The sequence below is a fragment of the Aotus nancymaae genome, unplaced genomic scaffold (assembly GCF_030222135.1).
Source record: "Aotus nancymaae isolate 86718 unplaced genomic scaffold, 86718_ANA_hifiasm-v0.15.2.pri h1tg000089l, whole genome shotgun sequence".
Classification (NCBI taxonomy): domain Eukaryota; kingdom Metazoa; phylum Chordata; class Mammalia; order Primates; family Aotidae; genus Aotus; species Aotus nancymaae.
The window spans coordinates 23,897,589-23,920,796 of record NW_026988504.1 but is presented as its reverse complement, the minus strand read 5'-3'; the positions used below and the strand labels follow the sequence as shown (position 1 = coordinate 23,920,796).

Genomic DNA, 23,208 nt, shown 5'->3' with positions numbered 1-23,208 from the left:
GAGCAGTGGAAAGGCAGCTGCTATGTTGTGTTTCAGAGATGACTACCAAAAGCCAGCAGTTTGTGAGTGCCTCCCCTGGCCCAGGCTGTAAAGTACCTGATGTGCATGATGACATTTAATCTTAAGGAATCTGTAGAGTAGTTGTATCCATTTGTTACAGATGAGGACACTGAGACTCAGGATTAGTATTTCCGCTAAGGTTACACAGCTTAGGGAACTGGGATTGGTGGACAAACCTGATTACTAAGCCCAGGCCCTCAGCCACTCCACTGGATGGAAAAGGCCTGAGACTACAAAGTAAGGGCTTGCCATTAGGCCACAGGCAGAATTCAGTGCTTACTGCTGAACGAGGCAGTGAATCCTGGAGCTTTGGGATGCAGCTCCTGCCAGGAGGTAGGAAAATGAACAGCTTAGTGCTCGCAAGCAGGCTGCAGAACTTAATTGGGCATCTGAGGTTTGTACTCTTCCTGAGACCCATTCCGGGTGGAAACTGGAGGTCAGCATTGTTAACTCTGATTCCCTCTCATCTGGTCTAAATGATGGAAATCAGTAGTTGGTACTGAAATCAGTAGTTGCTACCAGCGGGAGTTCAGGGACGAGGAAGAGGCTGTGCATGTGGAAGTAGTGCCTGGGCCAAACCACAGGACAGAAAATTGGAACAGAATTACATAAAACAAGGTTAGAAATTTCCTGTCCAACCCATGGGGTGGAGTTTTCTCCATTTCTCTCCATCCTAGTGAATATAAACCTGGACTTGATGTCAGTAACTGGAAGGAGCAGCTGTTAGAACTCTGATTTCAGCTCTCAGCATCCGCCATGCATCTCAAGATAGTCCTGGCGTTCCTGGCACTGTCCCTCATTACCATCTTTGCCCTGGCCTATGTTTTGCTGACCAGCCCGGGTGGTTCCAGCCAGCCTCCCCGCTGCCCCTCTGTATCCCACAGGGTCGAGCCCTGGCCACACCCTGGCCAGAGCCAGCTGTTTGCAGACCTGAGCCGAGAGGAGCTGACAGCTGTGATGCGCTTTCTGACCCAGCGACTGGGGCCAGGGCTGGTGGATGCAGCCCAGGCCCGGCCCTCGGACAACTGTGTCTTCTCAGTGGAGCTGCAGCTGCCTCCCAAGGCGGCAGCCCTGGCCCACCTGGACAGGGGGAGCCCCCCACCTGCCCGGGAGGCCCTGGCCATCGTGCTCTTTGGTGGACAACCCCAGCCCAACGTGAGTGAGCTGGTGGTGGGGCCGCTGCCTCACCCCTCCTACATGCGGGATGTGACTGTGGAGCGTCACGGTGGGCCCCTGCCTTATCACCGTCGCCCACTGCTGAGAGCTGAGTATACGCAGATGTGGACACATCTGAAAGAGGTGGAGCTACCCAAGGCACCCATCTTCCTGGCTTCCACCTTCAACTACAATGGCTCTACCTTGGCAGTTCTGCATGCCACCCCTCGGGGCTTGCGCTCGGGGGACCGAGCTACCTGGATAGCCCTCTACCATAACATCTCAGGTGTTGGTATTTTCCTTCACCCTGTGGGGCTGGAGCTACTACTGGACCACGGGGCCCTGGACCCTGCCCACTGGGCTGTCCAGCGGGTCTTCTACCTTGGGCGCTACTATGCAGACTTGGGCCAGTTGGAACAGGAGTTTAAGTCTGGCCGGTTGGAAGTGGTTAGAGTCCCTCTACCTCCACCAAATGGGGCTTCATCCCTGAGACCTCGGAATTCCCCAGGTCCTCTTCCCCCTCTTCAGTTCTCGCCCCAGGGTTCCCAATACAGTGTGCAAGGAAATCTGGTGGTATCTTCCCTCTGGTCATTTACCTTTGGCCATGGGGTGTTCAGCGGCCTGAGGGTTTTTGATGTTCGATTCCAGGGTGAGCGAGTGGCCTATGAGGTCAGTGTCCAGGAGTGCGTGTCTATCTATGGTGCTGATTCACCCAAGACAATGGTGACTCGCTATCTGGATAGCAGCTATGGACTTGGCCGTAACAGCCGAGGCTTGGTACGGGGAGTGGACTGCCCCTATCAAGCCACAATGGTGGACATCCATATATTAGTGGGCAAAGGGACAGTCCAGCTGCTCCCGGGGGCTGTGTGTGTATTTGAGGAAGCCCAGGGACTGCCCCTTCGAAGGCACCACAATTACCTTGAAAATCATTTCTACGGTGGTTTGGCCAGCTCAGCCCTTGTGGTTAGGTCTGTTTCGTCTGTGGGCAACTATGACTACATTTGGGACTTTGCGTTCTACCCAAATGGGGCACTTGAAGGGCGGGTCCATGCTACGGGCTATATCAACACCGCTTTACTGAGAGGGGGAGAGCAGGGCCTCCTGTTTGGGAACCGTGTGGGGGAGCAAGTGCTGGGAGCGGTGCACACACATGCCTTCCACTTCAAGCTGGACCTGGATGTGGCAGGTGAGTGGTGAGTGGATGAGGATGGAGGTTTGGGGGTGGGATGGGATGGGTGGAGGGAAAGGAAGGGAATCTCCCAGGTCAAGCTGAGATCTCAAGTGGCAAGAGTGAGGTGTTCCAGCACCACAGCTCTAGTGGCAACAGAGCAGGGACTGTGAGCATATTCAGTGCAGTCAGCCTGTTACTGGGCTACTGGATATCTGGCAAAAGGTGAAAGGTGTTCCCCCGCCCAGCCCTTCGGACTTGCTGTGATTGTGAAACTAGTTTAAATGTAATACTGGGCATGATTGCCTTAGCCTCAAGGGACACTGGGTAGGTGAACTGGTGCTATCAGAGGCCCAATGGGGCTGGAGTTGGAGCACTTTGCTTCTTCCTAATTCTGAGGGCCAGTGGGGATGGGGAGAGCAGGGATCTGAGCTGAGTTTGGAAGCAGTCTATCCAGAGTCTTCAGGGTAGGGGTGGACCTGGGGGCTTGGGAAGGGGAGGGTACTGTAGCTGGGGTTGTTCCCCAGGATAGGGCCACTTGTTGGGAGGGCCATCTCATTCCTGTCATCTCTTGACTCTGGTGACATGGCAGACAGCTTGGTGCAGGTATGGAAAGGGATTTTTCTAGCACAAAGGGCTCAAAGCACAGAGGACTTGCTGTTCCTGACAGACTTTGTCAAGGACAGAAAAACTTCAGAATCACAGATGTTTAGATCCACAAAGAAAATTAAACTCACTGGACCCTCTCTATTTTAAGGGAAACTAAGGGAGGTGGGGGGAGATGGGACAGGAAGTGACTGCCCAAGTATAATACAACGTAAACTAAACTTGTATTTCTTGTGCAATGTTTCCTCATCCTCATGGCATGTGCGTGCCTGCGTGTGTCTGTGTGCATACACTTGCACTGTGGTCGCAGTGGGGTGGAGGGCAGGGAGGACTAATAGCATGATTGAAATGATCATATTAACTAGATTATTCTTTGACATACTTGGATTTTGACTGTCTTCTGATTGGAAGTTTTTCTTCAGCATCTTTGGCATTAAAGAGCCTTGTTTTGGGAAGTAACATTTATTGGATCCTTAGCATGTGCAGCATGGGCTACTGCTGTGGGCCAGAGAGGCTGTGTCAGGTACCAGTGCACAGGATGGTTCAGAGGCACCAGCATCAGCACAGTGTCTTCTGTGCCAGGTGCCTTCATATAGGTCTCATTTAAAGGAACTAACAGTCCAGACGCAGAAAGTATGTGGTCAAGTGCTGAGTTAGGCCATGGAGGTTATGGATGCTGTAGAATTCTAAGGAGCTCCCAGACAAAGGTGTGAATGTGCTGGCTTCCGAAAAAGACTGACAGTACTTCTTACCTTGCTCAGATCAAAAGTGAAGTCTCAGAGCGGGGAGGAGTATGTGGGGGACCGTGGGAAAGGATTGGGTTTTCTTTTCTTTTTTTGAGAGAGTCTTACTGTCACCCAGGCTGGAGTGCAGTGGTGCTATCACAGCTCACTGCGGCCCCAACCTCCTGGGCTAAAGCAATCCTCCTGCCTCAACCTCCTGAGTAGCTGGGACAACAGGCACACACCACCACGCCCAGCGTTTTTTTTTGTTTTTTTTTTTTGGAGACAGTCTAACTCTGTCACACAGGCTGGAGTGCAGTGGCACAATCTCAGCTCACCACAACCTCCACCTTCTAGGTAAAGCGATTCTTGTGCCTCAGACTCCAGAATAGCTGGGATTACAGGCATGCACCACCCCCAGCTAATTTTTTTTAGTAGCAGTAGTAGACACGGGGTTTCACCATGTTGGCCAGGCTGGTCTTGAACTTCTGGTCTCAAGTGATCCACTCACCTCAGCCTCCCAAAGTACTATGAGCTACCATGCCCAGCCTTTTTTATTTATTTATTATTATTATTTTTAAGGCAATGTTTCATTCTGTTATCCCAGCTGGTCTCCAGCACCTGGGCTCGAAGGATCTGCACCACTCTGCCACCAGCCTCCCTAGTCACAAGCCCCCACACCCGGCTCGGGAGTCAGTTTTTCAGCTAGCTTGTCCAAGACAAATATCGTTATCCCATAGTTAAAAGAATGTCACCAGTCAACTGCATGTGCTTTTCTGTTTATTGGGGACAGCCATAGAACAGCTTTAATTATGCCCAGTTTAGGGATTCAGAAAATGAATCTGCGAAGCAAATTAGTCTAGGGACTGTTTGGTAGTCCATTACTAATAGAACTTTCTGCAGGGATAGAAATGTCCTATATTTGTGCTGTGACTCTAAACAACAGCCACTATCCATATGTGGCAACTGGGTATTTTTAATGTGGCTAGTGTCAGGGACTGATTTTATTTTATTTTTTTGAGACAAGGTCTTGCTCTGTTGCCCAGGCTGGAGTGCAGTGATGTGAACTCAGCTCACTGTAGCTACAACCTCCTGGGCTCAAGTGATCCTCCCATTCCAGCTTCCCAAGTGGCTGGGACCACAGGCATGCACCTCCATGCCTGGCTGATTTGTTTGTTGTTTGTAGAGTCAGGGTTTCACCACATTGCACAGGCTGGTCTCAAACTCCTGGGCTCACATGATCCACCTGCCTCAGCCTCCCAAAGTGCTGGGATTGTGGGTATGAGCCACCTCACCTGGCCCTGAATTTTAATTTTCATAGCCACATATGGCTAGTGGCTACCCTACTGGACAGGGCAAGTGGGAAGAAGATAGGAGTTTTCGCTTGCCCAGACCTCCTGGCTTCCAGCACGGTGTGCTCTGATGCTCTCTGCCTTTTGTCACACCAGTGCAGTGGGTATCATGGAAAAGACAGGGATCTGGCCCAGAGACCTTACCTGGTATGGAACTCATCTTCCTTCCCTCACCCTGGCAGGGCTGAAAAACTGGGTGGTAGCTGAAGACGTGGTGTTTAAACCTGTGGCCGCCCCCTGGAACCCAGAGCACCGGCTACAGCGCCCACAGCTGACTCGGCAGGTCCTGGGAAAGGAGGACCTGGCAGCTTTTTCCTTGGGAAGTCCCCTACCCCGCTACCTCTACCTGGCTAGCAACCAGACTAATGCCTGGAGTCACCAGCGTGGGTACCGAATCCAGATCCACAGCCCCCTTGGCATACACATGCCCCTGGAGAGTGACATGGAGAGGGCCCTCAGCTGGGGGAGGTGAGGAGGGCCCTGGACTGGGTGGAAGGGAAGGACTGTCCCTCCCCCACCCCAGCCCTTGGAGACTCCAACTCCCTGCCTACGGCTACCATTCATCCCTGTACCTCCCCTCACACCCAAGTTAGATACACAGTGGGAAGTGGTCTCACACAGAATCTGATGTAAGGGACTTCTGGGCCAGTAAAGGCACTTGGCATTTTCCAACACCACCTTCTTAACAATGATTCCTGGTCAGATACCAGCTTGTGGTGACCCAGAGAAAGGAGGAGGAGTCACAGAGCAGTAGCATCTATCACCAGAATGACATCTGGACACCCACAGTTGCCTTTGCTGACTTCATCAACAATGAAACCCTCTTAGGAGAGGTTGGTTGCCCTAGGGATGGAGGAAAGGGACACCTGTGTGCATGGCATCTTGGCTATCCAGCCTCTGGCTATAGGTTAGGGGGAATGGCTGATTTCCAGTTCACAGTTTCAGAGGCCATGCAGTTTTCTGATGACCAACACAGGTCATCCCTCCTGGGGTGAGATTAGCTCTGGGGCACTGGCTCCCTGTCTCCCCGCACAGCTGCTTACGTTGATTGCTCCTCTTGTATAGGCACAAGCCTGGGCGGAGTGGAAGCCAGGCTGAGGCTGGAGGCTGGGATTGTGGCTGAAGGGTGGTTCTTTGGGTCTTGCTTCCATAGTCCTCCAGCTCCTCCCTCTTCCTGCAGGATCTGGTGGCTTGGGTCACAGCCAGCTTCCTGCACATTCCCCATGCTGAGGACATCCCCAACACAGTGACTCTGGGGAACAGAGTTGGCTTCTTGCTCCGACCCTATAACTTCTTTGATGAGGACCCCTCCATCTTCTCCCCTGGCAGCGTCTACTTTGAGAAGGGCCAGGACTCTGGGCTCTGCAGCGTCAATCCCGTGGCCTGCCTCCCCGACCTGGCAGCCTGTGTCCCAGACTTGCCCCCTTTCTCCTACCATGGCTTCTAATCCTGAGAGTGTGGTGGGGGCCATGGTTAGGCACAGGTACCTTTCTGTTTCCACTTTCTGTTCCATGTGCTTTTACCACACCTGCTGCCCAGATTCCCACCCTCTCAATGCTCCTCTCACACTAAACCCCCATTCGTCCCTTTGGTTAATTCTTACTTCCTGTTCATTTCTAAAATGTTAAATTATAAAAATGATTTTAAAATATTCAGGCAAAAATACCACAAATCTTACTACTAAGAAAGAGCTGGTGTTCATATTATAGTAGACATTTCTTTATACATGTGCATTCAAAAAGAAGAGCAGATAGAATTTTGGAAAACATGTTATATGTAATTTATAATAAAAAATATGAGAGGAATTTTACTTGAATTTATTGTTTGACATTTTAAGTATCTAGAGTTCCCCGGAGAACACTAAGGACTCTGGCCAGGGAACTTAGCGACGGAAGACTGAGGGTAAGGGGGATAGACCTGGCCAAGGAATCTTGTTTGGAAAGCGAAAGGGGCAGGGGGTGGGGGTCTTTGGAAGGAGAACAATAGTGTGAATTTACAGGAAAGAACATCTGGCCCTGACTAAGTCGGGGGTTGGGGAAGAAGCTGGGCTGAGGGCAAGCGAGGCCACTCTGCACAGATCCCCTCCCTTCCCGGGATGAGCTGCATTTTCATGCTCAGGCTGGCTGACTGCATTATCTTGAAGTTTTCCTTCCCCTTCCCCCTAGCCTCAACTCTCCCCAACTCCAACCCTGACCCAGAACGTAGAGTCTGATTTGGAGCGTGGAAGACAAAACCATGTAAGGTCTGTGGAAATCACAGCTGCTCAGACCCGCCTCCAGCTCTGGCCACCCCACCCCCTTGCCCCAGCCTCCCTGTGTCCTTCCCACCCTTAGTCCCAGGCATCTGACTACCGGGAACCTCAGCCAGAGTCCAGGAGCGTCCCCCGCCACCATCAGAGCCCCCATCTTGCTGGCCTGAGAATACATTGCTCTCCTTTGGTTGAATCTGCTATCCCTCTTCATGGGAAAATGAACCAGAAGACCATCCTGGCGCTCCTTGCTCTGGCTGTCATCACCATCTTTGCTTTGGTTTGTGTCCTGCTAGTGGGCAGGGGTGGAGATGGGGGTGAATCCAGCCAGCTTCTCCGCTGCCCCTCCATATCTCCCAGTGCCCAGCCTTGGACACACCTTGGCCAGAGCCAGCTGTTTGCAGACCTGAGCCGAGAGGAGCTGACAGCTGTGATGCGCTTTCTGACCCAGCAACTGGGGCCAGGACTGGTGGATGCAGCCCAGGCCCGGCCCTCGGACAACTGTGTCTTCTCAGTGGAGCTGCAGCTGCCTCCCAAGGCGGCAGCCCTGGCCCACCTGGACAGGGGGAGCCCCCCACCTGCCCGGGAGGCCCTGGCCATCGTGCTCTTTGGTGGACAACCCCAGCCCAACGTGAGTGAGCTGGTGGTGGGGCCGCTGCCTCACCCCTCCTACATGCGGGATGTGACTGTGGAGCGTCATGGAGGCCCCCTGCCCTATTACCGCCGCCCTGTGCTGATCCAAGAGTACCTGGACATAGACCAGATGATCTTCGACAGAGAGCTGCCCCAGGCTTCTGGGCTTCTCCACCACTGTTGCTTCTACAAGCACCGGGGACGGAACCTGGTGACAATGACCACGGCTCCCCGTGGTCTACAGTCAGGGGACCGGGCCACCTGGTTTGGCCTCTACTACAACATCTCAGGAGCTGGGATCTTCCTCCACCATGTGGGCTTGGAGCTGCTGGTGGACCACAAGGCCCTGGACCCTGCCCGCTGGAGCATCCAGAAGGTGTTCTATCAAGGCCGCTACTATGACAGCCTGGCCCAGCTGGAGGCCCAGTTTGAGGCCGGCCTGGTGAACGTGGTGCTGATCCCAGACAACGGCACAGGTGGGTCCTGGTCCCTGAAGTCCCCTGTGCCCCCGGGTCCGGCTCCCCCTCTGCAGTTCTATCCCCAGGGTCCCCGCTTCAGTGTCCAGGGAAGTCGAGTGACCTCCTCACTGTGGACTTTCTCCTTTGGCCTCGGAGCATACAGCGGCCCAAGGATCTTTGACGTTCGCTTCCAGGGAGAACGACTAGCTTATGAGATCAGCCTCCAAGAGGCCTTGGCCATCTATGGTGGAAATTCCCCAGCAGCAATCGTGACCCGCTATGTGGATGGAAGCTTTGGCATGGGCAAGTACTCCACGCCCCTGACCCGTGGGGTGGACTGCCCCTACCTGGCCACCTATGTGGACTGGCACTGCCTTTTGGAGTCCCAGGCCCCCAAGACAATACGCGATGCCTTTTGTGTGTTTGAGCAGAACCAGGGTCTCCCCCTGCGGCGGCACCACTCAGATCTCTACTCTCACTACTTTGGGGGCCTTGCGGAAACGGTGCTGGTCATCAGATCTATGTCCACCTTGCTCAACTATGACTATGTGTGGGATATGGTCTTCCACCCCAGTGGGGCCATAGAAATCAGATTCTACGCCACAGGCTACATCAGCTCAGCATTCCTCTTTGGTGCTACCGGGAAGTACGGGAACCAAGTTGCAGAGCACACCCTGGGCACGGTCCACACCCATAGCGCCCACTTCAAGGTGGATCTGGATGTAGCAGGTAAGACATTTTGGTGGGGAGAAGGCTTCTGGAAGAAGGGCTGGAAAGTTGTTTCCATTTGCTCTGGGTTTTATATATATTATCCCAGAAAGGAAGATACCGATTTTTGTGCTTCCCCTTTTGCTGGATGAGAGAGTTGGCTGCTAAGTTTTGTTTGGATCTTAGCTCACTGGCTGGGTGCAAAGCTGCAGCCTTCTTTCACGTGACCTCATCAGAAGATCTTGGGAAATGGCCAAGCTGAGGGAGGAGGCAGGATCTGGGCTAACAGGGTCCCCATTGCCCTCTTCCCTCTCTTGTACTGATCTGGGCTCCGCTGCTGGGAGGCAGCCCTCCGCTTCTCAGCTCATTTCTGTGTCTGGCCTGTGGTGCTGGTGTGTTGGAGGATCTCTTTGCGTTCTACCAAGTCCCTGGCATGTGCAGGTCAGACACGGAACATTCCAGGTTATACATTTCCTTTGGGGATGGACCCTCCTCCTCTCTGATTTTCCTTCTTTCTCCGGGCACAATTCATTTAAGTGTGAGGGGTCGCATGGATCCTGTGGAACATTCCAGATAGATCCTGGAGTCTGGTCACAGAGAGAGACAAGGCTACATGATGGCTTGGAGTCTTCATCTTTAGGTCTTTTCACTGTCCTTCCCCACATTGAGTCCATCATCAGGTGTTTTTTTTTCTCCGTTTTGCACCTGCAATATCTCGCCGGGTCACACTGCCATGCCCTGCATGCCCTCTCTCTGCTGTTTCCACTCTTAACTGCTCTCAGATCCAAGAGCCAGTCTACACCCAGAGGGCCTCCCATGCACACCAGCCTGCCCTTCACTCAGCTCTCACTTTCCTCATTGCCTGTGAGATCCTGTCCACAGAACTCCCTCAACACTCTTTCCTCCACAGTGCAGCTCCAACCTGCCTGGCCATGCTCCGCACAGCTGCACCCCGATACTCCACGTCCCTGGACACGTGATTCACACGTTACAGTCAGGCATCCTCGTTTTTGCTTATGCTTTGTTTCTCCTTAGAATGTCCTTCCATGTCATCTCTTTTGGTAATGTCCTTGAAGGCCAGGATGAAAAGTGGCCCAGAAGGGCCCCCTTTTCCTGCCTGCACCTGTATTCCTGTGACCCGGAAGCTGCCTAGGCCATGCTCCTCTCACAGGACAGGCCAGTCAGTGGTTTGTCTGTCTGCGTGGAAAGCGAGAGGGTAAGGATGATGCTCATTCATCTCTGTGTCCAGGGGCGAGTACAGTCCTCTCTGCTAATTAATGCTGAAAGAATGAATGAGTGAAATTGAATGAAATCCCTGATGAAATATTTTAATTTATAGGTCAACAGCTTTGGCTGAAGGATTGCAGGTATCTTGGGGAGAGGGAAGAGAAGCAGGAGCACACGCATTTCTGAGCTGCTCTTTGGCCCTCACTCTGAAGCCAGGTGGGGGCAGAGTCCAGAGGGGCAAGGGCAGTTACATGACAGGCCCTCCCCCATCCTACCCTGAGCAGGACTGGAGAACTGGGTCTGGGCCGAGGATATGGCCTTTGTCCCCATGGCTGTGCCCTGGAGCCCTGAGCACCAGATGCAGAGGCTGCAGGTGACCCGGAAGCTGCTGGAGACGGAGGAGCAGGCGGCCTTCCCCGTGGGAGGTGCCACCCCTCGCTACCTGTACCTGGCCAGCAACCACAGCAACAAGTGGGGTCACCCTCGGGGCTACCGCATCCAGATGATCAGCTTTTCTGGGGAGCCGCTGCCGCAGAACAGCTCCATGGAGAGAGGCTTCAGCTGGGGGAGGTGAGTGGTCGGCAGTCAGAAAGGAGGAGGGCGATCAGAGTGGGAAAGGAGCATTGGAGGACACTCAGCTCACACTGTATGTGAAGGGAGAGATCTCTCAGGAAGGCTTTTCCTTTTTTTTTTTTTTTTTTTGAGACTGTTGCCCAGGCTGTAGTGCAGTGGTACAGTCTTACTGCAACCTTCGCCTCCCAGGTTCAAGCGATTCTCCTTCCTCAGCTTCCCTAGTAGCTGGGATTACAGGCGCACACCACCACGCCTGGCTAATTTTTGTATTTTTAGTAAAGTCGGGGTTTCACTGGTCTTTACTAAAGGGTTTCACCAGTTTTTACTAAAAACACAAAAGTTAGCCAGGCATGGTGGTGTGCCAGGCTGGTCTTGAACTCCTGAACTCATGATCCACTCTCCTCAGCCTCCCAAAGTGCTGAGATTACAGGTGTGAGCCACTGCACTTGGCCAAAGGCTTTTCTAGTTATCCAAAGGCACCATGGTGGGCACGTTTTCCCCTTGAAGGCTAATGCCCAGGAGTGAGAACTCTTCTGTTTTGGATGTGAGAGGCGTTGTGCTGTGAAATGGCACCCTCTTAGGGTGTCGTCAGGGATTCTGTAGCACCGAGTCAGTTGTGTGAATGCAACTGGGGAAGCTGAGCTCTGAGCACTCAGCTCCCTTTCATCATAATCAGACGGCAGGATGGGGTCAATGGCCATGGAGGCCTGACCAGTGCCTCCCTAGGTACCAGCTGGCCGTGACCCAGCGGAAGGAGGAGGAGCCCAGTAGCAGCAGCATCTTCAATCAGAATGACCCTTGGACCCCCACTGTGGATTTCAATGACTTCATCAACAATGAGACCATTGCTGGAAAGGTCAGCTTGCGGGGGTGGGGGGCACGGGAGGAGCCTTACTTTCTCTTGGGAGGGTCCCTGAAAACCACCTGCTGTCCTCAGTGGTGGTGCTGTCTCCTGCCTTCTGCACTTCAGGGGATCTGATTATTATCCTTTGAGGGAATCTTTCTGAGCTGGGTGTCCATATGCAGACACTGAGTGAGGCCCTGAGCCTGAGATCCTAGAGATCCTGAGATCCTGAGGCCTTGAGGTCCTAGAGCCCTTGTAGTTCCAGTTTCATGGACTGAATCCTTTCCAGGCTCCAGGACTCAAGGAGGGATGGAAGTTACCAGGGAAAATGACATCTCCTATATCTGAAGCTTCTCTCATTCCTGACTTGATGAATTTCACAATGTTGGCCTGTTTCTGCTTCCCAGCCATGGTTCTCACTCCTCCACCCTTCTTCCCTCAGTTGTGGCCGAGTTGCGCCCTCCTTCTCTCTCTCTCTCTAACTCTCTAAGAGTTAGGGGAAGAGGAGCTGAAGTAGCCTGTGGGTTTCACCCTCTGGGGGTAGGTAGGCAGAGGGCAATATAATGGGAAATGTCAGAGATGGAGGCTGCAGGCCAGGGACAAGAAGGCAGATGTTCCTAATATGAAATGGACTGCCTATGCTTTGACTTCTATCCAGTAGGAAAAAAGTGTTTAAAGGCTCAAGATTCCTTGGTAGCTGAATCCCTACCAGGAAATGTCCTCAGAAAAGCCAGACCTTGTAATCCTCTTCCTTCTCCCCTGCTAGGACTTGGTGGCCTGGGTGACAGCTGGTTTTCTGCACATCCCACATGCAGAGGACATTCCTAACACGGTGACTGTGGGGAACGGCGTGGGCTTCTTCCTCCGACCCTACAACTTCTTTGACGAAGACCCCTCCTTCTACTCTGCCGACTCCATCTACTTCCGAGAGGACCAGGATGCCGGGGCCTGTGAGGTCAACCCCCTGGCTTGCCTGCCCCAGGCTGCTGCCTGTGCCCCCAACCTCCCTGCCTTTTCCCACGGGGGCTTCTCTCACAACTAGGCAGCCCTGGGATGGGGCATGTGGCCAAGGCTCCAGGGTCAGGGCGTGAGGGATGGGGAGCAGCTGGGCACTGGGCCGGCAGCCTGGTTTCCTCTCCCCTGCACCCGGACTCTTTCTTCTACTGCCCTCTGTCGCATCCCCCTCTATGCCAGGAGCCTCCTAAGCCTGTGATGGCTGACACAGGGGGCACTCAGCCTTGTGGATGCCAGCTGTGCTGAGTTCCCATCCAGAGAGGCGAGGCATGGCCCAGCCTGGAGCCTGGAGCTGTGGCCGAGGGCTTCCCTAGATGGTTCCCTTTTTTGCTGTCTGGCTTTCCCAAATCTTTTTAGGCCATTTCCAAGGACTCTAAAAGGCGATGATTCCCTGGAGACCCCATGGTAGGGTTACCAGTCCTGCAAGTCCATAGCTGACCTGGAAGGGATACTTCTGCTCACATTCCCTCTCATCCAGGTTCCTTCTCTTCCTCCCTCTTACCTACTTCCTCCTCCTCCTGTTCCTGCCTTCTCTTCCATCCTGTAATTTCTCCTGAAGCCTGACAGGATGTCCCTACGTCCCAGCCCCTGGTGCTCCCCCAGCCCTCAGTTCTTAATCAACTTCGGTCTCCTCTCCAGCCCTGTGGAAGTCTCAAAGATGCAATGGGACACCTAATTGGAGTGGCCAATCCTTGTGTGTCCCTTGTGTCTGTTGCTTATTGGAAGTAGGATTTGCTCCCACCTCTGTCCTGGGGCAGGGCGTGCTTCAGGACAGCTCCCTCTGCACATTTGTGTCTGTCTACCTTGCGCTCTCTAGAGGAGGATGGTCATCATGACAGAAGCAGCTCAAGTTAGCATTTCAAGTGGTTTTGTGGGTTCAATGATAATGAAGAATAGTCATTTTGTGCCCGGGCTCTGTATTCTGCAACAGCCTGTTTGGGAGGCTGGAGTGGAAACCAAGGGTGGGCATCAAAGGTGAGAAGCCAAAGCCCCTAGAACTCCAGCCACCCAGCCAGGGGCTGTCCAGTCACATTCAGACATGCAAATGAGCTGGGCCCGGGTGGCAGGGGGAGGGGCCTGGCCTGGTCCAGGCTTGGGCTCCCCCCCATCACTGCTGTCCCTCCTGAGGTCTGGATTGGGGATGGGGACAAAGAAATAGGAAGAGTTGAGAAACAACAGAAACGTTTTTCCTAAAGGATTGGTTAAATCAATTCTGATGCAGCCTTAAATACGATGCAGCTAAAAAATAATTGTATGTCTTTATATACTAATATGTAATAATCTTCAAGTGAAAAAAGCAAGACACAGAAATGTGTATAGCACACTTCCCATTTGTGTTTTAGAAAGGGGGAGAATATAAATACATGTTTGCTTATGTATGTCTGTTCATTCAGAAGAAGTGGATAACACTGATTACTTCTTGGAGGGGAACCAGGAGGTTGAGGACAGGGGACGGAAGGCTCTTAGCACTTATGCCCTTTTGTACATTTTGAATTTTGAAACATGTGACTGTATTATCTATTCAAAATAAACAATAAATGGGCCCAAACAGGAACTGACATTTTTTTTTTTTGAGACAGAGTTTCGCTCTTGTTACCCAGGCCGGAGTGCAATGGCGCGATCTCAGCTCACCACAACCTCCACCTCCTGGGTTCAAGCAATTCTCCTGCCTCAGCCTCCCGAGTAGCTGGGATTACAGGTGTGCGCCATCATGCCCAACTAATTTTTGTATTTTTAGTAGAGACAGGGTTTCACCATGTTGACCAGGATGGTCTCGATCTCTTGACCTCATGATCCACCTGCCTCGGCCTCCCAAGACTTTTTTTTAATTACTTTTTTTTTTTTTGAAGCACTTTGCGGGTAGGGTAAAGTGGGTTAAGGAATGGGACCAGGGATGAAATTTTCTCAAGTTCCTGAGAGCCAGAGAAGCAGGTGTGGCCTCTAGTAACTCTTTTTGCCTTCTCATCCTTGTACATCTTTTTCTTTTTTTTTCTGAGACAGAGTCTCGCTCTGTTGCCCAGGCTGGAGTGCAATGGCGCAATCTCAGCTCACTGCAACCTCTGCCTCCCAGATTCAAGCAATTCTCTTGCCTCAACCTCCTGAGTAGGTGGGATTACAGGCATGTACCACCATGCCCAGCTAATTTTGTATTTTTAGTAGAGATGGGGTTTCACTAGGTTGGCCAGGTTGGTCTTGAACTCCTGACCTCAGGTGATCCACTGGCCTCGGCCTCCCAAAGTATTGGGATTACAGGTGTGAGCCACCATGCCCGGGCTGAACTTCTCCTTTCAATGCATATACTTGTCCCCACCTCCTTACAGCTCCTTCTAATGGCTACTTGCATCATCGTCAGTGCTGGGGGAGGGGGAGCAAAGAAATTCAGATATCCACCCCCACCCACTTAGCATCTTGTTCACTTGAATTTAGTTGCCCTGAAACGCATCTCCAGACCAAAGATCATGAGTGTATGTGGTGTGTGTGTAATTGTGTGTCAACTGTCACACACTTTTATATGAAAATGTGACCTGTTGTGTCTGCCTCCTTATGTCTCAGCATGGTGATGATGCCACCTGCTCCAGGCCCCAGATGAGGGGAGGCAGAATGGACATCTAGATTCTTAGAGCATCAGTTCAGCTTGAGTCAGGAGGACCGCAAGGTGAACCCCCAGCCCCATGCCCCAATTCAGTCTCTTCCTTAGACTACAGAATTTGTCTGGAGTCTTGGCCTCAGACTTGTGGTCAATTGTCTAGGAGTGATTACTGGCTGAGGATGGCAGGTTCTGAAGGAACTGGTGCCACCAAGGCTCAGATCTTTAGGACCTGGGACCCAGTGGCCTGAGATGAAGGAGTTCGACAAGGGAATCCCTGAGGCTTGGGTCACAGGGCATGACTAGAACTTCTCCAGGAATGTGGACATGGCAACCCCCTGTGAGGACAGGAGATGTGGCCACTTTCCTCACCTCTTTTGTTTTTGGGATGGAGTTTCACTCTTGTCTCCCAGGCTGAAGTACAGTAGCACGATCTCGGCTCACTGCAACCTCCGTTTCCCAGGTTCAAGCAAGTCTCCTGCCTCAGCCTTCCAAGTAGCTGGGATTAGAGACACCTGCCACCACACCCAGCTAATTTTGTATTTTTAGTTGACACAGGGTTTCTCCATGTTGGTCAGGCTGGTCTTGAACTCCTGAGCTCAGACAATCTGCCCACCTCTGCCTCCCAAAGTGCTGGGATTACAGGCCTGAGCCACCGCGCCTGGCCCACTTTTCTTTTTGTTTATTTTTCAGAGATAGTATGTTGCTCTGTTCCCCAGGCTGAAGTGTAATAGCAGCTAATTTTTTTTTCACTTTTTTATGGAGATGTGGGTCTCACTATGTTGCCCAGGCTGATCTCGAACTTCTGGGCTCAAGCAATCCTCCTGCCTCAGCATCCCAAAGTGCTGGGATTACAGACATGAGCCACCGTGCCCAGTTACCTTCCTTTCTTTCTTTTCCTTCTTTCTCTCTCTTCCTTCCTTCCCTGCCCTTCCCTTTCCTTCCCTCCCTCCCTCCCTTCCTTCCTTTCTTCTTTTCTTCCTTCTTCTTACTTTTTTTTCTGAGATGGAGTCTTGCTCTGTCACACAGACTGGAGTGTACTGGCACAATCTTGGCTCACTGCAACCTCTGCCTCCCAGGTTCAAGCGATTCTTGTGTCTCAGCCTCCCAAGTAGCTGGGATTACAGACATACACCACCATGCCCATCTAATTTTTGTATCTTTTGTAGAGACGGAGTTTCACCATGTTGGTCGGGCTGGTCTCGAACCCCCGACCTCAGGTGATCCACCTGCCTCGGCCTCCCAAAGTGCTGAGATTACAGGCATGAGCCTCCTTGCCTGGCTTTATTTTTTATTTTTTGTATTAGATAGCCAGCTCTGTGACCTTAGAAATTAAACTCCAGGCATGTTTGTTGAGGGTGCTCATCTTTAGGGTTAGGTCAGACTCTGGAATCTGGGACTTTCCGGGACTCTCCACTAGTCTTCAGTGGACAATGATCACTGCTGTTAAACTCACTTTGCGCTGCCCTTGCCAAGCCTTGCCAAGGTGAAGACAGAGGAGGGGCCTGGGCATGAGTTCCTCTCTGAGACTGTCACTTCCCTAGGGCCTTGCTTGGGTAGGAGAGTGGGCTCTAGCCTTTTTCCCTCAAAACTCTCTCTCTCTCTCTCTCTCCCCCTCCCTCCCCCCTCTCCCTCCCCCCTCTCCGCCCTCCTTCTCTCTCTCTCTCTCTCTCTCTCTCTCTCTCTCTCTCTCGCTCTCTCTCTCTCTCTCTCTCCCCTCTCTCTCTCTCCCCCTACTTGTAAATCTCACAAAACTCCCCAAAGACCTGCCCTCTGTAGGGTACCTCTCAAAAACCTTTCTGCTTCTTGATCTGGGGAGCTGTCATCTGTAATCCAAGCATTTAAGGAGGCTGCAGCACAAGAGCCCAGGAATTTGAGACTGCTGTGAGCTGTGTGATGACACCACTGCACTCCATGCACTCTAGCCTGGGCAAGACCGTGTCTCAAAAAAAAAGTCTTTTTAAAATAGCTTTTTCATGAAGAGCTTCTACAGAACATGAAAACCAGCTCAGCAAAAGAAAATGTGGTTCTTGGTTTCCCTGAGGACAAGAAGGGCTCGCCTGACTGGAGAGGGGAGTTATTATGTTGAAATTCCATCCTGGGGGCAAGGGGAACCCTACTTTTCTCACAGCCTTGAAATGAGCCCCACTACTTCTACAGCTTTAAAGAATAATAGAAAGAGGCTGGGCGCAGTGGGTCACGACTGTAATCTCAGCATTTTGGGAGGCCGAGGCTGGAGGCTGTAATTACAAGGTCAGGAGACCAGCCTGGCCAACATGGTGAAACCCCGTCTCTACTAAAAATACAAAAATTAGCCTAGGATATGGTGGCATGCACCTGTAGTCCCGGCTACTCTGAAGGCTAAGGCAGGAGAATTGCTTGAACCCGGGAGGTGGAGGTTGCAGTGAGCCGAGATTGTACCACTGCACTCCAGCCTGGGCAACAGAGTAAAACTGTCTTGAAAAAATAAAAGAGAGAAAGAAAGAGTAAATAAAGAAAGAAAAAGAAAGAAGAACTAAAAAAGAAAGAGAACAAGAGACAGAAAAACCAGGCAAGTTTCCTTATCAAAATACATCCAAGTTTCTTTATCAGAATACATCCAACGGCATAAACATTTCTGGATAGCCTGACCCTTCTGGTGTTGATTTATCTGGTTAAACGCTCCAGGTTTCCAGGTGTCTGTCTCACTGCCTTCCTGCAACCACAACCTTGCTGAAAACATGTGCCACACAAGACTTGATGATCTTACCTCCTCTGCTCACTCCCATCCTCATCCCCAACTCCCACCAAAGAAGCTGATCCTTGGCTGCTCCCCGCCTGTGCTGAGCTGTCAGGTTCCTGTGTCTTTGCTGGAACATCCCCTTCCCCTTCTCTGTCAGGTGAATGCATCATCTTCAAGGTCGGCTCGTGTAGTGGGGAGACCCCATAAGTGGTGAGGCAGGAGCCAGAAGCCTCAGCCTATTTCCATATAATGAAGAAGAAAATAACTAGAAACATAACCATAGTAGTTATTCATAGGAGATCTTAGTTATTCATAGGTGATGCTAATTCCTTTACTATGGCCTCTCAGGTGGGAAGTGTGAACCTGGGGTGACATTGTGAAAGAAATGACCCTAAGGCAAGACGCTTTAAGCCCTGTCACACCTGTGCAAGGGCTGCTGGAGGGCGCCTTGGCTGTGTGGCAGTTCCAGTGCTGGGCAAGCGCCTGCGGTTTAGCTAGCTGGGGAAGGTGACATCCAAGATGGCCAAGACATCTCCTTCCTCAGGGGAGTTAGGAGAAAACTCCAATTCTCCGAGCTCTTGCCTTAGGCCTGACAGCTGTCGGGGAGACCCACAGATATCTGGGGGCTTAACTGTCTCTATGTGATGCTGTGCTTCAGTGGTCACATTCCATGTCCACTCTCATGTTCTGCTTCCGCACCTGGTTCCTTTTTTCTTAGAAGAGATAATCAGTAAGAGTAATATAAATCTTAATGTCTTTGTTCTTTCTTGACAAGTAAGGAAAAGAGCTGACACATTATGCTCCTCACCTCATCTCGGGCTACTAGAAAGTCTTAGGCCCCTACCTAAATGACACGTGACGTATTTGACACTATCACTGACCACCAATGCCACACCCTACCTACCCTGCCCCCGGCTTTGTACTCAATAAAAGTCAGAGTGTGCGGACACTCGGGGCCACTGCTGGACTCCGCGCTTTGGTTGGCAGTGAACCCCTGGGCCCAAACTCTCTTTTCTCTATCTCTGTGTCTTGTGTCTTTTATTTCTACAGTTTCTCCTCTCCACACCAGCAGAGAGGCTCACAGACCCCTGCAGGGCTGGACCCCACAGGCTGAAGCATCTCTTCCTGAGAAGTCTCCCTAGATGTGTCCAGTTTGGAGAGGATTCTTCCCCAGGTACATGAGGGAAGCACATCCCCCTTCTGGAACCCTCAGTCTCTTCCATTTCCCCTCGGGACCTGGCTGTGCAGCTGACAGTGGCTTTCCACATGTTTGTCACCTGGAAAAGAATCTGCCCAGCCATTGGCTGTGAAGCACACAGGCAGCTTCACTCTCCATGTTGGCACTGTAAGGCCGGTCGCCTCGCCAGGAGCTCGAACACACACACTCCCACCCCCAGAGCTCGGACACACCCACACCCCCTCCCTCTCTGGGAGCCCAGACATGCCCCATCCACGCCTGGAAACCACGCCATTACTCCACACCCACTTCTGCACTCAACACTAGGCTCTGCACTTGGCACCTAGCCAGCCGTTGAAGAACCCCACCAAAATGCAAAAGAAGTCTTGTAAATCTACCCAATAGCAGTTGAGTCTTGTAAATCTACGCAATAGCATTCGAGTCTTGTAAAGCTACCCAATAGCAGTCGAGTCTTGTAAATCTACCCAATAGCATTCAAACCCTGACTACCTGCCAATAGCAAGCTTGCCCCGCCCACGCCCTGCTCTCCCACAACCAATCAAATGCCTCCACTCCCTATAAAACCCCACATCTGAGAGGAGTCCATGCAACTTCTCCGGCCCCTCCTGTCGGACTGCAGAACCTCGCCTGGGAGCTGAATAAATTCGCATTGGATCTTCTTGTGCTGGCCTCAGTTTCTTCATTTTAAACTCGGCAAGAACCCAAGAACCCTTACAGGCACCATTTTGGAAAAGGATGTTCAGGCCTGGGATAACTCCAAAGCCATGTTTCCCAGCCACACCTGACCTCTCCCCTGACCTAATGATCAGTGCAGTGCAAGGGGACACATGAAGGTCTCGGTTATACTCTGCATCCTGCCCCCACACTCACCCCAACCCCAATAAGCCAGGTAGCTTCTGGCTTGTTCTGCACCCTGCACGTCCCCTGCAGTGACTTAGGGTGCTTGGGGCCTCCACAAAGCTGACCTGGCTCAGCCCTTCAGCCATCAGCTCCCCATCAGTTGCTTTGCCTTCTCATCTTACTCTCAGGCTTCTCTCAGGCTGTTGCTAGGATTCTGGTTGATGGATGGGGTAGGGAGAGAGTGATGGGGCAGAGCCTGGAGGACATCAAAAACTAGAGGGGCTGAGGGCGGTGTCTCACACCTGTAATCCCAGCACTTTGGGAGGCCGAGGCAGGTGGATCACATTAGGTCGGAAGTTTGAGACCAGCCTAACCAACATGGAGAAACCACATCTCTACTAAAAAAACACAAAAATTAGCCAGGTGTGGTGGCATGCACCTGTAATCCCAGCTAACTGGGAGGCTGAGGCAGGAGAATCACTTGAATCCAGGAGGCAGAGGTTTTGGTAAGCCAAGATCATGCCATTCCATTCCAGCCTGGGCAACAAGAGTGAGACTCCATCTCAAAAAAAAAAAAAAAAAGCTGGGAGCCATGGCTCACACCTGTAATCCCAGCACTTTGGGAAGCCGAAGTGGGCAGATCACAAGGTCAGGTTTTTGAGACCAGCCTGGCCAACACAGTGAAAACCCGTCTCTGCTAAAAATACAAAAATTGAGAGAGATCCAAGATGGCTGATGATTAGCAGCTCGGGCACGTACCTCCCAGTGAAAGCGCAAAGAACGAGAGGACGCCACACTTTCAGACGAATATTAGTTGCTCACGGACCACGAGATTCCCAGTGGAGGAGCTCCACGGGTCGCCAGGGCGACTCTTGTGTCCGGCGTGGCGGTTTTGCTGGTGCCTTAGCACGCCAGTTCTTGGTGCAGAGTCCGGAGATTCCCGGGCAGAAAAGCACCATCAATCTTAACACCGCTGTTTTGGCCGGCTCAGTGGATTGCTCAGATTTCGGCGCAGGGAATCAACAAGTTGGACGTCAGAGACCCAGTTAGAAAGTCGGTAATTATAAAGACGACAGACGGACAAATATATAATGAAGGGAAGAAACCAGCGTAAAAAGGTAGAGAATACTCAAAATCAGAATGCCTCTCCCTCTACAGGGGATTGCAATTCCTCATCAGTAACGGAACAAGGCTTAATAGATTACACGGGTGTTCCAATAACAGAAGCAGGTTTCCAAACGTGGGTGATAAGAAACTTCTGTGAATTAAAAGAACTTATTCTAACCCAACGCAAAGAAACTAAGAACCTTGAAAAAAGGTTTGACGAAATGTTAATGAGAATGGACAATTTAGAGAAGAATATAAGTGAATTGATGGAGCTGAAAAACACAACACGAGAACTTCGCGAAGCATGCACAAGTTTAAACAGTCGAATTGATCAAGCAGAAGGAAGGATATCAGAAGTCGAGGACCAGCTCAGTGAAATGAAACGAGAAGACAAGAATGCAGAAAAAAGGATGAAAAGGAATGAGCAAAGTCTCCAGGAAATATGGGACTATGTGAAAAGACCTAATTTACGTTTGATAGGTGTACCTGAATGTGATGAAGAGAATGAATCCAAGTTGGAAAATACTCTTCAGGATATCATTCAGGAAAATTTTCCCAACCTGGCAAGGCAGGGTAATATTCAACTCCAGGTAATACAGAGAACACCACAAAGATATTCTTCAAGAAGACCAACCCCAAGGCACATAATTGCCAGATTTATTAGGGTTGAAATGAAGGAGAAAATACTAAGGGCAGCTAGAGAGAAAGTTCAGGTTACCCATAAAGGGAAACCTATCAGACTTACAGCAGATCTCTCAGCAGAAACCCTACAAGCCAGAAAAGAGTGGGGACCAATATTTAACATCCTTAAAGAAAAGAACTTTCAACCCAGAATTTCCTATCCAGCCAAACTAAGCTTTATGTGCGAAGGAAAAATTAAATCTTTTGCGAACAAACAAGTACTTAGAGAGTTCACCACCACCAGGCCTGCTTTACAAGAGCTTCTGAAAGAAGCACTATACATATAAAGGAACAACCAATATCAGCCTTTCCAAAAATATATCAAAAAGCAAAGAACTTTAACACAATAAAAAATTCACATCAACTAATGGGCAAAACAGCCAGCTAGCATCAAATGCTGGTATTAAACTTATATATATTTTAATTGGATAAAAAGCCAAAACCCATCGGTATGCTGCTTCCGGGCCCATCTTACATGAAACAATACACAAAGACTCAGAGAGAAGGAGGAAGATTTACCAATTGAACAGAGAGTAAAAATAAACTAATAAACAAAAAGCAGGAGATGCAATTCTCACCTCTGATAAAGTAGACTTTAAAGCAACAAAGATCAAAAGAGGCGAGGAATGACATTACATAATGGCAAAAGGATCAATGCAACAAGAAGAGCTAACGATTCTATAGATCAACGAGATAGAAAATTAACAAGGATATTCAGAACTTGAACTCAGACCCGGAACAAGTAAACTTAATAAATATTTATAGTACTCTCCACTTCAAATACACAAAACATACATTACCACCTCACACCTATTCCAAAGGTGACTATATAATTGGAAGTAAATCACTCCTCAGTAATCACATAGCATTTCATAGGTTTAAATTAAATATTGGTTGGCTGTTTGTTTGTTATCTTCTTCCCTTATTCCTTCCTGACTACATCATTAAGTATAATTATCAGTATAAAAGAGGTTTTCAATACCCATTACTAAATTGCATTCTAGCCTGGGCAAGAAAGCAATACTCCCATTCTCTCTACCTCTTTCTTTTCCTTCTCCCTCCTCCCCATTCTCTCTCTCTCTTTCTCTTCCTTCCTATTCTCTCTCTCTCTTTCTCTAAAAAAAAAAAAAAAAAAAAAAAAGTTCTAATGCAAAAAAAAAATAAAATAAAATAAAATAAAAAAATAAAAAAAATAAAAATACAAAAATTAATTGGGCATGGTGGTACACGCCTATAATCCCAGCTACTTGGGAGACTGAGGCAGGAGAATTGCTTGAACCCGGGAGGTGGAGGTTGCTGTGA

The 23,208-nt window shown here is 50.6% G+C and overlaps 2 protein-coding genes across 4 annotated transcripts; both read left to right on the top strand.

Moving 5' to 3' along the window:
* Positions 1 to 37: 37 nt before the first annotated feature.
* AOC2 (amine oxidase copper containing 2) lies at positions 38 to 6,871 on the top strand. Its single transcript, XM_012443933.3, has 4 exons — positions 38 to 2,404; positions 5,249 to 5,534; positions 5,770 to 5,899; positions 6,247 to 6,871. The coding sequence occupies exons 1-4, from the start codon at positions 817 to 819 to the stop codon at positions 6,511 to 6,513; spliced, it is 2,271 nt and encodes a 756-aa protein (XP_012299356.1). The 5' UTR covers positions 38 to 816; the 3' UTR covers positions 6,514 to 6,871.
* An 89-nt stretch (positions 6,872 to 6,960) lies between these two features.
* Positions 6,961 to 19,099, top strand: LOC105711271 (amine oxidase copper containing 3). 3 transcript variants are annotated; one of them, XM_012443929.3, is made up of 5 exons: positions 8,590 to 8,708; positions 8,837 to 9,134; positions 10,625 to 10,910; positions 11,640 to 11,769; positions 12,524 to 19,099. In XM_012443929.3, the coding sequence occupies exons 1-5, from the start codon at positions 8,685 to 8,687 to the stop codon at positions 12,797 to 12,799; spliced, it is 1,014 nt and encodes a 337-aa protein (XP_012299352.1). In that variant the 5' UTR covers positions 8,590 to 8,684; the 3' UTR covers positions 12,800 to 19,099. The 3 variants fall into 3 exon arrangements, with proteins under 3 accessions (XP_064225432.1, XP_012299352.1, XP_012299355.1); XM_064369362.1 differs by having other exon boundaries at positions 6,961 to 9,134; XM_012443932.3 differs by lacking the exons at positions 8,590 to 8,708; positions 8,837 to 9,134 and adding an exon at positions 9,155 to 9,554.
* Positions 19,100 to 23,208: the final 4,109 nt, after the last annotated feature.

Bases quoted from the DNA above. Each gene is read 5' to 3' on its own strand.
- AOC2 (XM_012443933.3), top strand. From the start codon at position 817: ATGCATCTCAAGATAGTCCTGGCGTTCCTGGCACTGTCCCTCATTACC. The intron at 2,405-5,248 runs GTGAGTGGTGAG...TCACCCTGGCAG, and splicing joins GCTGGACCTGGATGTGGCAG to GGCTGAAAAACTGGGTGGTA. The intron at 5,535-5,769 runs GTGAGGAGGGCC...ATTCCTGGTCAG, and splicing joins AGGGCCCTCAGCTGGGGGAG to ATACCAGCTTGTGGTGACCC.
- LOC105711271 (XM_064369362.1), top strand. From the start codon at position 7,535: ATGAACCAGAAGACCATCCTGGCGCTCCTTGCTCTGGCTGTCATCACC. The intron at 10,911-11,639 runs GTGAGTGGTCGG...GTGCCTCCCTAG, and splicing joins AGAGGCTTCAGCTGGGGGAG to GTACCAGCTGGCCGTGACCC. The intron at 11,770-12,523 runs GTCAGCTTGCGG...CTCCCCTGCTAG, and splicing joins ATGAGACCATTGCTGGAAAG to GACTTGGTGGCCTGGGTGAC.